Genomic DNA, 14,031 nt, shown 5'->3' on the forward strand with positions numbered 1-14,031 from the left:
AAACTTAACAGAAGACCAGGGGGGAGGGGAAGGGGGAAAAATGTTACAGAGAGGGAGGGAGGCAAACCGTAAGAGACTCTTAAATACAGAGAACAAACTGAGGGTGGATGGGGGGTGGGGGGGAGGGGAAAGGGGGTGATGGGCACTGAGGAGGGCACCTGTTGGGATGAGCACTGGGTGTTGTATGGAAACCAATTTGACAATAAATTATGTTAAAAAAAAAAAAGGATGGACTCTCTTCATACCAAACCCACAGCCTTGTCCTTTCATCACTCGTGAAATACTTTAAAGGTAAGGAATATAAATAACACACGCTGATGTATCATTGCCCAGATTTAACAAATGTTAAGCAGCAAGGTTCTTCACCCCGAAACGACCCAATATGGCAACAAACTGAGCTCCTGGGACGATTCCACAGCGACAGCAACAGCCTGGGCGGCATGCAGCACAAGCCGCTGCAGTAGCGGGGAAGCTTACGGGCCACGTAAGGGCCACGGGGCTTCCCCGCGGGATGGCTCCTCCATCCTTTTCCCCTCCCTTGCTCCGGCAGGTTCTTAGGATGACTCCGCTCCATGATTCTCAACTCTCTCCTTTCCAGGTCTCTCCTGCCCCGTGTTGGCTCCAATACTGGAGCCTTTACTTGTTAAGACAGGTAGTAAGTAGGTAAATAAGACAGGAAGAGGACAGAGGAAAAGCACTCCCCTCCAGCATCTCCTCTCACCCACGGGCCAGTGCTGGGGAACCGAGCAATGGAGAGGCATGCTTCTCCTGCAACCCCGAGGGCTATCGGCCCGATTGCAAAGCCCCCTCCTCAGCCTACTCAAGGACCTGGTCAGCACTGGTCGGCATCCCTCCACATCTTCTTCTTCACCATCACTTCAGGAACCCCATGTGCTTACCATATCCAAGCTCTCTTGGTGATCACCATGCCCAGTCTACTGGAACATAGTGCCAGAGGCCCAGAGAGGGAAAATCCTCTTCCTGCACCACAGCTGTAGCAAGGAGAGGCACCCCAGGTCAAGAACTCTGAGCACGTTTCTCTTTGAAACCACAGTCACTAACAGCGATTCTCTTTTCTGGTATGAAGTGATGAGCATTACGGGTTATACAGATCTTGGCAGGCTGACCTGAGGATTAGCCATCACCAAGAATCACTCAGTATCTACGGGGAAAGGCCTCAAGGTCTAAACTCTGTTCACGTGCACATCTGGACATACTAGAACCCAGAAGTGGAACAGCTCCTCCATTTCAAACATGCCTGTTCGTAATGTTTTGGTAAGTGTGGCTACTACAACCCAACAAACTGCCAGGTATCAGGAATTTGGGGAAAGATAAAAAGGTCACACAGTGAAGAAGCTTCTTTGATAGACTAGTTATCCACGAGTGAAGCCAATGGTCTCCAAGTGGGATGCATGAAAGATGATCTGCTAGGGTACTGGAAGAAACTACTACAACTCCTGTTTTTTAAAGTCTCACCCTTAAAAACGTTTTCTATTTTTACGTATTTTCTAAAGTGTGAAATACAGAATTACAGTATAGGACACAGAGGTAGAATGGGAAGTATACTTTCTGGAAAACAAAACAAAAAACCTCCCAACCATAATTTAGGGGGCTCTTCTCTGACCCATTCACCTTGTATTTTTTATTATTATTTTTAAATGCTTATTTATTTTTGAGAGAGAAAGAGACAGATTGCGAGCAGGGGAGGGGTAGAGAGAGAGACACACAGAATCTGAAGAGGCTCCAGGCTCTGAGCTGTCAGCACAGAGCCCAACGTGGGGCTTGAAATCACAAGCCAAGAGATCATGACCTGAGCTGAAGTCACTTAACTAACTGTGCCCACCCAGGCACCTCTCATTTTGTATTTTAACATCTTCAGATCACATACTGAAATGCTGCAAGATACGGAATTCCACAAGGCAGAACTCAAGAGGCTCTCATTGTTACATGTTATGTTCCAATCTTTTTTGATAATTTTTTTAAAAGTTTTACTTATTTTTTCAGACACAGCATGAGCGGGGGAGGGGCAGAGAGAGAGGGAGATACAGAATCTTAAGCAGGCTCCAGGCTCTGAGCTGTCAGCCCGGAGCCTGACGCGGGGCTCGAACCAACAGACTGTGAGATCATGACCTGAGCAGAAGTCGGATGCTCAACTGACTGAGCCACCCAGGCGTCCCAAAAATTTCAGAAATAAAAAATTCCTGCTTGAAAATACCAGTAGCCTAGAGGATGGTGAAGAAGGCTAAATCTGGTGAGGAATGGAGCATGGGAGGCATGTAGAAGCAGGTTCAAAGGTGCATTATTTGTGAAAATCAAAAACTGGAAACTCAACCGTCTATCAAAAGGAGAGGGATGGCGTGCCTGGGTGGCTTAGTCAGTTGAATGTCCGACTTCAGCTCAGGTCATGAGCTCATGGCTTGGGAGTTCGAGCCCTGCATCGGGCTCTGTGCTGACAGTGCAGAGTCTGGAGCCTGCTTCAGATTCTCTGTCTCTCTCTGCCCCTCCCCTGCTTGCGTACACTCTCTCTCTCTCTCTCAAATATAAACATTTAAAAAAAAGTAGAAGGAAAAATTACAGTATTTTGATACAAATAGATACCACATGGCAATGAAAATGAATGAATTATACTTACACAGGGCACAGAAGAACCCCAGAAACAGAATGCTGAGTGAAAGAAGGCAGTCACAAAAGAATAGAGACAATATGAAATCTTCACAAAATCTTCAGTGTTCACAGATGGTGGCAACATTCACATTTTTGAGGACTTCTGGGTGGTAGTTACATGCATGCTTGATTTGTGATAAATTAAACAGCTATCTTTACTTTGTCCATTTTTCCGTATCAGTATTGCAGTCCACAAAAAAAAAGGTTTGAAAAATGCTGAATATTAAAGTACATCAAATTATAGTTAGGAGTTCCCAGTAGTCCAAACCTAAGCGAAAGTAAAACCCCAGAGAAGTGAGCTAAACACAGAGGCAAGACCGTCCAGAGTGCACTCATCGATCCTAACAGACTTGAGGCCTTAGTTCACAGGGCACACAAAGTTAAGAGACAAAGCTCACAAAGCACAAGGAAAAGCAAGCCTGAACACTGACGATGAATGGATGGAGAGGAAAACCAAACGCCCTGTGAGAACTGGTGAAGACCACCCAGTCCTAAATGCTGACTCTCTGGATGATCCTGCAGACAGCCCTGCAGACAACAATCTGAAATATAAAGTGGTACTAGACCAACACCACCCCTGGGCACATGAGGAAAGATACAGCAAATCCTCCCCTGAAGGAAGAGTTTCTATCAAGACCTCAAAAAATGAGCTCACAATCAAAATTTACAAGAAACACAAGGAAACAGGACACCAAGAGAGCCGGCAGAAACAACAGAATGAGATTCATAAGAACCTGACATCAGAATGATCACACTCGGAACACAAGCTACGTTTATTAGCTGTGTTTGAAGAACTAAATGAATTAAAAATACAGGTAAAAAATAACACTAGAAAAATGTTAAGGAGAATTATAAGGATGCCAGAATGAAAAAAATATAGGAACTGGAACCAGAAACATAGTGGATGAGTGTAAAGGCAGATTACACGCCATTAAAAAGACACTTAGTGAGCTGGAAGACATCCCCGAAGAAATCATCCAGAGTGTATCAATCACAGAGACAAAGAGATGGTGTTAAGAGCCACAGAGCACGGGGGAGAGCGTTAAAGCAGAAGGGAGAAAGAGAACAGGATCTGAACAGACAATGGCTACCAAATTTCCAGAACGAAGGAACATCATCCATCTGTGGCCTACAACAGTCTGCATTCTAACTGTACTGCCTCAATGCATGAAGCACAAAGTAACTATCAAACATTTCTTACTTCACTCAATCAATAGTTTTCATTAATAGTAACATTGGTACAATTTTACCTTATTTTATGTATACTGTAGGACAAAGAAAATATATTAATGTTATTAGAAATTAACGTTTTAGTGGAAGAACACATAAATGTAAAATTTGGAAAGACCAAGAAAAAAAACCTTAAAATGTTAAATCTGGATGGGAAATTATGAATATAAGTCCATGATTTAAAAAGCCTTGTCTGTCCCCTGAAATAGCCTACAAGTGATGACATGGTAGTGGCAATGAGGAGCAGGTCTAGTCCTCAGATATTAGTTTATAGGATCAACCCTTACTCTACGGAACCTAGGTTTCTTGGAGAAACGACAAGATTCCAGGTTTAGGACAGAAAAGTTCAAGGTAAGCAAAGGCAACTCGGTATTTTAGAAAGTAAGGACGCCGGCTCAGACTAATAAGGACCACGCCAAAAAGACACAGATGCATCTTAAGAGGCTCTTACTGGTCAAACTTAGGATAATTCTGTATCAAACACAAAAAGGTTGTAACTGACTGTAAAACACCACTTCTGTAAAACCTTTAACTCCATAGTAACTCTAAAAAAGAGCAAGAAGAAGTAAAGGGGCAAGATGTCCTTAAGCACATAACAATCCATGTGGCAGATGTTATCGATGCTCACTGTACAGTCTTTTAACCTATGTTAAAAAATACTAGGGGGAAAAAGTCAATGTCATTAAAAAAAGTAAGTGGCGGGGCGCCTGGGTGGTTCAGTCGGTTAAGCGGCCGACTTCGGCTCAGGTCACGATCTCGCAGTCCGTGAGTTCGAGCCCCGCGTCGGACTCTGTGCTGACAGCTCAGAGCCTGGAGCCTGTTTCAGATTCTGTGTCTCCCCCTCTCTGACCCTCCCCTGTTCATGCTCTCTCTCTCGGTCTCAAAAATAAATAAACGTTAAAAAAAAATTTTTTTTTTAAAGTAAGTGGGGGACTGTTCTAGATTAAACAGCTAAAGAGATAAATACATGATGAAAACCTTGACTCAATCCTGGTTTAAAAACTGGTCACAGCACTGCCGCTGGGCAGAGGGCAATAGGGTGGCCACTGGCACCAATAGTATTTTTGTACAAATTAGGAATAAGCATCTCCTCTAGGCTGCTGACCTGGGAAACGGGGCTTTTCCCTCTCAGCCATGGCAGGGAACAGCTCCCAGCTGCACCCTTGCCTGAGTGAGTACCACGGTAGAAGCTATAATCTCTGAGGACGGAGGTTTTGGTATACTCCCCCTTCTGTGTTAATTAGCTGAAAATTTTATTAGTTTCAATATTCTACTGTTCTTCATTAACTTGTAACTGTTTTACCTCTGCACACTGTAAGGAGGGGAAAGAGGGTGAAAGGAAAGAGACTTACTTTTCATTTTGTGTTCTTTGGGACACTGCTATTTTTATTTATTTAAAAAAAATTTTATTCTTCCCCCTCCAACCAGAACATTTATATTTTTACAAAATCACAGTTCACATTTTTATGATAAAGGGACTAAAGAAACACTTCTATGCATTTTCCCAAATAGAGAAAGTGGTTGCAGAACACTGGTACAACCACAGGGAAGACAATGTCTTTTAACAACCTGACCAAAATACAACCTCAACCAAAATGAGTTATCAATGCTCAGAATTAATGAAACACCTTCATTCCACAGCCACGCAGGATTCAGTAAAACCCAGAAAACAGTCTCTGTATGTGACAAAAATGAGAACTCTTCAAATAGGATTATTAAAAACGACAAAATGCTAAGTGAAATAAGCCAGTCACAAAAAGACAAATACTGTGTTATGCTCCTAATATCAAGTCCCTAGGGTAGTCAAATTCAGAGAGACAGAAAGTAGAAGTGTAGGTCCCAGGGCCTGGGGGGGGCGGAGGAGCGGTGGGAATAAGAAGTTAATGTTAAAGGGGACAAAGTGTCAGCTTGGGAAAATGAAAATGTCTGGAGATGGTGTTGATGGTTGTGCAAAAATGTGAAGAAACTTAATGCCAATGGTCTATATACCTAAAAAATGGTAAAAATGGTAGGTTTTCATATTATGTGTATTTTACCACAATAAGAAAAAAAAAGGCATGGTAGTGTACTTACACATTCAAATCATAATAATTCTTCAAATGAATTATCTCCTCAACATACCCATTTGCAACATCTGGAAATCTCGCTTCCTAAAAAGGAATAAAGACATTATTTGTATTTTATCCACTACAACGGTTTCAAATTGCAATAACAGCCAGAGGGCAAAAAGTAAAATGACTGAAAATGACAAAAGGGCTGTAAAGCAGGTCTGTGCCCCGACTTCTCTGTCTACGGAGACTGTGGACTCTAGAGAGGCCCCTAGCAATTATCTGGTCCTCTGCCACTTTGCATATCCATTCTTCACTCTTTCAAAAAACACTGAACATCTCAGCCCCGGCAAAGGCAATCCAAAGGGGAGTAAAGCACTACCCCTTAAGGTGCACGTGAGCTAGTGTGCCAGATGAAAACACCTGGGGGAAGGAGGGTTAAGGGCTTGTTCAAAGGCAAACAGCAGCTGAGCCAGAACACACAGCCCTGCATTACGTTCTACATCAAGGATATCCAACAGAACTCCATTCAATGATGGAAACGTTCTATTCTGTGCTTGCCACCATGGGAGCTATTCAGCCCCACGTGGCTATCATGCACACCGAATGTGACTAGTACCACTGGAAATAGAATTTCAGGTTCTATTTGTTAAGACATTTAATTTTTTTCTTCAACGTTTATTTATTTTTGAGACAGAGAGAGACCGAGCATGAACGGGAGAGGGTCAGAGAGAGAGGGAGACACAGAATCTGAAACAGGCTCCAGGCTCTGAGCTGTCAGCACAGAGCCTGACGCGGGGCTCAAACTCACGGACCACGAGATCATGACCTGAGCCGAAGTTGGATGCTTAACCGACTGAGCCACCCAGGAGCCCCTATTTGTTAAGACGTTTAAACTTAAACGCCACACGAGGCTACCACATTAGACAGTGCACCTCTAGCCTGTTTTATGGGTCCGAATTAGAGTTAACTGAAAGCCTTTTTAAAACCAGGGGATTGCTCTTATGACAGCACCACGGTACCCATGATCTGCTGCTAAAATCCCATAGGGCTTGTTGGGGGGGGTTAAGGATAGATTAAGGGATCCTAATTTAATTTCTGTATCATCAGAGTTTCTCTTCTTGTGTTCTATATATCTTGCTGTATATCCCTTAAGAAAATGAAGCCCCCCGCCCCAACACAATGATTTTGAAGTAAAAGAAAATGCAGCTCATTTAGGGTCTATAATTATTTACTTAATAAAATAAAACTTACTGTTTCTTTCACTAAAAGTGCAACGAGTTCTTGATCTACCTCAGTAGCTTCATGCCCCCAAAGGTTTTCCAAATTGGGCTCCTGAGATCCTTGTAGTGGAAAGGCTGGCCCGGGCTCCTCATCATCTATTGCTAACTGCTGGTCTTCAAGCTCTCCTAGAGGATGGCCAGGCTGCGGAGAGGAGGGGCCCGGAATCCCATCCTGCTGGGGTTCTGGTCTTGGAAAAGCCGGCCTTGGAAAAGCCAGCCCTGGGGGCTCACGCTGATACAACAATGGGCCTGGTTCTGCTTCGGGCTGCTGCCGCTCCTGAGGAACCACCTGGTTTGTTATCTCCCGGGGCTGCTGGTTTAGGGACTGGAAGTAACGATGGTCTAACCAGCAGCCTTCTTCGATGACCTGATCATCCAGGATACCAGGTGATTCTCCAAAGTTTGATAAAAGCTCTGTTTCTGAATCAGATGACTGGTTCTGAGAGTCCAAAGGATCACCTTCTGGTAAAAGAAGGCCACGTTCTTCCAAGATAACGATTTTCTGCTCTGATCTGGGGTTGACAATGTCATTTGCTACTTGGTTATGACTTGGTCCAGGTTTGGGTTCTCTTTCTGTTTGGCCACTTGGCTTAATGAATTCAGAAACTCCAGGAGGCCCAAGATCCAGAAATTCACCGTAGTCATCTTCAGAATCATCCTGTGCCCCAGAATCAAACAATGAGCTGTTACACACTGAAAAATAGCCGTTCTTATCTGATTCAAAGGCTGCTCTAGACTTTTTAGGCCTTTCTTCTCCCAATCTTTTGAGGTCTTGCCACTGGGCAGCTGGTTTGATGAGATTGGGTCGTGATGTCTGAGGTTTATTTGTCTAAAAAAAATTAAATTTTAATAATAATAATTCAATTTCTTTCCTATGTCTTTGTCTCCTTGTGTACTTATGTTGAGCTTCTGAGACAGGACAGGAAAGAAACAAAACCCCAAACACCCTAACCCACAAAACCTATTTTTCCCAATAGTGATCTTAACACTGAAATTTGATCACATTATAGTAATTCTAAGAATCAAAGTAGCCATTCATAGATTGGAACCTGAGTTATAGTTTGAATTATAATCTCACCTGAAACCACTAAAAAGTAACTATGAAGTAGAGGAAGTAATGAAGGAATGACAACACAGTAGGAGTGTTCAATAAACATGAAAAGAATCTAAGCTTCATTAGTTACTACCAAAATATAAATTAAAAAAGATCCCCCCCCCATAAGACTGGCAAACTTTTTAGTTAGATAATATCAAGTACTGATAAGGATGTGGGAAAACTCTCGTGCTATTATGGTGAATTTAGGACAGCAATTTGGCATTATTTATTAAATTAAAAAATGTATATAGCCTTAGCAGCTTTAAGTGTAACCTTTTCCTATCTATCCCATGAACCCTTATGTATCTACAGGGGACATATAAAAAGATATTCACTGCCACATTGCTTGTAACATAAAAAGAAAAAAAAAACCCAGACATTCTAAAGTTTATGCCCAAGAAATTAAATCAACTATTATCTATTCTACAAAATATTCTCCCAACTCCCCTCCCCCAAAAGAGGTAGCTCTGTATGTACTGAAATGAAAAGCTCACCAAGAAATGTCATTAAGTGAAAAAAGTTGTAAAACAACACAAACACAGAATGATTATTTAAAAAAATCAAAACACAAGACATAAACATAACCACTTCTAAAAGCATATATGTGTAACACACACACACACACACACACACACACACACTCACACTCAAAGAAAATGATCTGGAAGAAAACATGTCAAACTGATAACAGCAATTCCTCAGGGAAATCTCTGGAGAGGAAGGGGCTGCTGAAAACAGACTTTAGTTTATCTGGATTGTTTGAATTTCACGTGTTACTTGTAAATGTAAAAAACTGAAACGGATGTCTATTTTAAGGTAGCAGAATACAGATGCCTTTGACCCTTCTCTTCTCTGAAATCACCCTGTCCCAGGGAGGAGAATGAGACACAACTGAAAATGTCTGATGAAACCAGCAGACATCTGTAATCCCCAATCATAACATACATGAGGAGAAGCAGAAAAATGCAGTGAGGGAAGCACAACCACAGATTTCAGGCAAAGCAGAGAAAGCATCAGAAAGGCAGAGATTTTTCCCAAAAAGGTGGTGTGCCCTGGAAGGGCAAAACCAATACCTTGTTTGGAACAAAGGGCTCCTCTACCCCATTCAGCAGCGAGGAGTTTCTGAGGAGGTTGGACCGTACAAGGACAAACACCTCTGTTGAAAGGTAGGATATCAAAGAGACAGGATGGACAGAACTTTGAAATGGGCGTCTCTGGAATCAGCAATCTCTGCCAGGTGGTAAAAAGTGAAGGCTAAATAAACCTACGTGCATGTGCACAACACCCCCCTGCCTACACACACACACACACCCTCTGTTTTAAGAGGGAGAGCTCTTGCCAGCCAAGAACAGTGCCTGAGCCCCTTCCCAACACAATTGCCTACAAAGAGCTGGTTCTGGAAAACTTCAGCTTCATTCAAAATTGAATAACAAAAATCAACTAGAAACTATATAAAGATACCCAACTTAAAAAAAAAAGAAATGGCAAATGAAGAACATAATTAGAAAATTAGTACTACATGGGTGCCTGGGTGGCTCAGTTGGTTAAGTGTCTGACTTCGGCCTGGGTCATGATCTCACGGTTAGTGAGTTCAAGCCCCTGCATCAGGCTCGCTGCTGTCAGCACAGAGCCCACTTTGGATCCTTTGTCTCCCTCTCTCTGCCCCCACACGCTCTCCCTCTCTCTCTCTCGAAAATAAACATTTAAAAAATAAAATAAAGTAGTCAAAGAGAAAACAGTAAATTGAATGAGAAGTCAGAAGAAAACAGCCTAAATAAGGCACAGATACAAAATGATTGAAAATTAGGTAAGAAAACAGTAGAAATAAAGAATATAGCAGAAAAAAAGGTTTTACCATCTATGTAAGTGAGTTCTGAAAGGAGACATAAGCAGTATTTGAAAACAAAATACAAATAGCCAAGGACAGTGCTTGATTTGTTTTAAAGATCTCAGCAGGATGAATTAAAAAACCCCAAACAAGAGAAACCTAACAATAGCACCGCAAGACTTCAGAAATCAAATACAAGATAAATTCTTAAAAGCAGCAGCACATATTGCCTTCCAAAGATAAAGACTGACTTTTCAACATAAAAATGAAAGCCAGAAAACAATGGAATAATATTATTCCATTGTTTTCTGGCTTTCATCTTTCTAGTGTTAAAGGCAAGTAACTGCCACAAAGAATTTTATATTCAATGAAAATACCAGATTTACTGTAAAGGAAATCCTAAAGACTGTTCTTGAGATAGAAGAATAATCTGTTTGTAAGACCAGAGATGCAGAAAGGAATGAAGAGCAACAAGAAAGGTAAATATTTGGAGAAGATGAAGTGAATGCCGATTGTATAAAATCAAGAACGCATTGTGTAGGGTTTTAAAAATGTATACACAATTAAAGTATATTTAAAAAACAATATGTAAATTGGGAGATGAGTAAGTAGAATTCAAGTGTTCTAAAGTCTTTACATTATCTAGGAAGACTTTAAAGCACTCATCTATATTAGCGCTGAGGCCTCTACCTGCCCTTAAAATAGATCGTATGTTAGACGTGACACCAAAACAATTGACAAAAGAATAAGCTGAATTTCATCAAAGTTTAAAACTGTTATAAAAGCTTCAAAGGAAAAAAAAAAAAGCTTCAAAGGACACTATCAAATAATAAAAAGACAATTCACAGAATGAGAGAAAATCAGGTATTTGATAAGGGTACAGTACCCAGAATATATAAAAATTCAATAATATAAAGATAACCCTTTTTAAAAATGGGCACGGGGTGGGGGTGGCGGCACCTGGGTGGCTCAGTCAGTTAAGCGTTGGACTTCGGCTCAGGTCACGATCTCACAGTTGGTGGGTTCAAGCCTGACACTGGGGACTGTGCTGACAGCTCGAAGCCTGGTGCCTCCTTCGGATTCTGTGTCTCCTTCTCTCTTTCTGTCCCTCCCCTGCTTGTGCTCTTCCTCTCTCAAAAATAAATAAACATTAAAAAAATGGGCACAGGATCTGCATAAGCATTTCTCCAAAGTAGATAAACAAATGGCCAATAAGCACATCAAAAGAGGCTAAATATCATTAGCCCCAGGGAAATGCAAATCCAAAGTATGAGATACCACGTCATGTCGACAAGGATGGCTATAATGAAAAAGATCTATACTATACTAACAATTGTCTGAGAGAAAATGGAGAAACTGGGAACTGTCATACGCTGCCAGAGGAATGTACAACGGTGCAGCTGCTCTGGAAGACAGCCTAGGAGAGCAAAACACAGTTACCATATGATCCAGCAATTCCATTCCTAGGTGTATGATTTCTATGGTCTGAATGTCTGGGTCTCCCTTCTCCACCCTAACGAACCTGAACAAATGGAATCGGTGCCTTTAGGGGAAAGGCTCCGAGAGATCCCCTGCGTCTTTCACCACATGAAGCCACAGTGAGAAGTGCTACCTATGAACCAGAAAGAAGACCTTCACCAGAACACAACCATGCTGGAACCCTGATCCTGGACTTCCAGCCTCCATAACTGTGAGCATTAAATTTTTGGTGTTTATAAACTACCCAGTCAGTGGTATTTTATTATAGCAGCCAGAATGGACTAAGACCATCAAGAGAAACAAAAAGGTTATGTCCACACAAAAACTGCTACGTGAATGTTCAAGGCAGCATTATTCATAAGAGCAACAGGTGGAAGCGTCCCAAATGTCCATCAATTGATGAATGGATAAACATGTGGTACATCCGCACAATGAAATATTATTCAGGAATAAAAAGGAATAAAGTACTGATTTATGACAGATGAATCTTGAAGACATTATGCTAAATGAAAGCTGGTCACAAAGGATCACATATTGTACGATTCCATTCATATGAAATGTCCATAAGAAGCACGTATGTAGAGACAGGAAGTAAATAAATCAGTGATTGCCTAGCGTGGCAGTGGGGAGGGAATTAGGATTCACTGCTAATGGGCACAGGGTTTCCTTTCGGGATAATGAAAATGTCTTAAAATCGACTGTGTTGATCGGTACAAAACTCTGTAAATAAACTAACAACTACTGAACTGTACCCTTTTTTTTTATAATGTTTATTCATTTTTTTGAGAGAGAGAGACACAGAGTGTGAATGGGGGAGGGGCAGAGAGAGAGGGAGACACAGAATCTGAAGCAGGCTCCAGGCTCTGAACTGGCAGCACAGAGCCTGACACAGGGCTCAAATTCACAATCTTGAGATCATGACCTGAGCCGAAGTCGGAGGCTTAACTGACTGAGCTACCCAGGCGCCCCTGAACTGTACGCTTTAAACGGAAGAACTGTATGGTATGTGAGCTAGATCTCAAAAAAGTTGTTTAAAAAAAAATTTTTTTTTTAATATTTGAGAGTGACAGAGACAGAGCGTGAAGCAAGGGAGGGGCAGAGGGGAAACAGAGACACAGAATCCGAAGCAGGCTCCAGGCCCTAGACCCTGAACTGTCAGCACAAAGCCCGACGTGGGGCTTGAACTCGCAAACTGTGAGATCGTGACCTGAGCTGAAGTTGGATGCTTAACTGCCTGAGCCACCCAGGCACCCCATCAAAAAACTTGTTATTGTTGTTTCTTATTACTAAGTTTATTTATTTGAGAGAGAGAGCAAGCTGAGGAGGGGCAGAGAGAGGGAGGGGGAGAGAATCCCAAACAGGCTTCACACTGCTAGCAAGGAGCTCGACGTGGGGCTCGAACTCACGAACTGTGAGATCATGACCCAAGCGGAAATCTAGAGTTGGATGCTTAACTGACTGAGCCACCCAGGCACCCAAAAAAGTTGTTTTAAAAAAGTAGAGAGATCCTATGTAGAAGTCCTGAAGAGAGCAATGTCTGCCAGCCTCCAGCTGCTCCAGTCCCCTGCTGCCCAGCTCCAGAGCCATCTGACAACAGTCACATGAGCCAGAACCAACCAGCTGAGCCCTTCTCAAATTCCTGATCCACAGAAACAAACGACTGCAGCTGTCTTAAGCCATTAAGTTTTGAGGTGATACATTACATGGCAATAAGTAACCAGAATAATAATTAATATAAAAGGATAAAAGAAGAATGAATAACTCAAGAAGTTAGTAAAAGGACCATAAGATAAATGCTAAGGAAGTATGTTAAATATACTAAAGCAGAAGAAAAGTATTGAAGAGAAAAACAGAAACTGATTAGTAAGAAAACAAATGGTAGCACTATGAAATAAATCTCAAAGCAATTTCTTTGGTAAAAGAGTAAGAGAAGAGGGGAGGAAGGAAGATAATGGTTAGTTCATTAAATCAGGAAAAAGGGGATAAAACACAAGTACACAAAACAGAAAAGGAAAATGGATGAACCATAGATCAGAGGATGTAGAAAGAACAGGTTAATTTGTTTTACTAAATACACTAAAAAACCTTGAAGAAATTATTTTGTAGGAAAATATCTATTATACCAAAAAACTGGTATTAAAAGTAACAGAAAATATAGACATGTCAATGACCACAGAGGAAGCTGAGATAGTTTCAAAGAACTGACCTCTAAGAAAAGCAACAGCCCCAAATGCCTGTATGATAAATTCAGGTAACTCCAATGTTATTTCAAATGGTGTAACAAAGCACAGAAGAACAAAGAAAACTTCTAAATTCTTTTCATGAAGTCAGAATCAATCACGTTTATAGAAAACCTGTCAAGGATAGCACAGGCACACACATACATCCATGGGCCAATCTCAC

General features: G+C 41.6%; 1 protein-coding gene across 2 annotated transcripts in view; it reads right to left on the bottom strand.

Annotated features, from left to right (window-relative positions):
* Positions 1–14,031, bottom strand: part of RNF216 (ring finger protein 216) — a 143,220-nt gene that overhangs the window by 108,461 nt on the left and 20,728 nt on the right. The window contains exons 4-5 of one of the 2 annotated variants that reach the window (XM_040455800.1): positions 7,197–8,054; positions 5,968–6,044 (exon numbers count right to left, since the gene is read on the bottom strand). In XM_040455800.1, coding sequence (XP_040311734.1) covers positions 5,968–6,044; positions 7,197–8,054 — 935 coding nt within the window. The remainder of the gene's footprint in view (positions 1–5,967; positions 6,045–7,196; positions 8,055–14,031) is intronic. The other variant, XM_040455801.1, reaches the window with a different exon arrangement.

Source organism: Herpailurus yagouaroundi, unplaced genomic scaffold (assembly GCF_014898765.1).
Source record: "Herpailurus yagouaroundi ecotype Mexico unplaced genomic scaffold, PumYag 216, whole genome shotgun sequence".
NCBI lineage: Eukaryota > Metazoa > Chordata > Mammalia > Carnivora > Felidae > Herpailurus > Herpailurus yagouaroundi.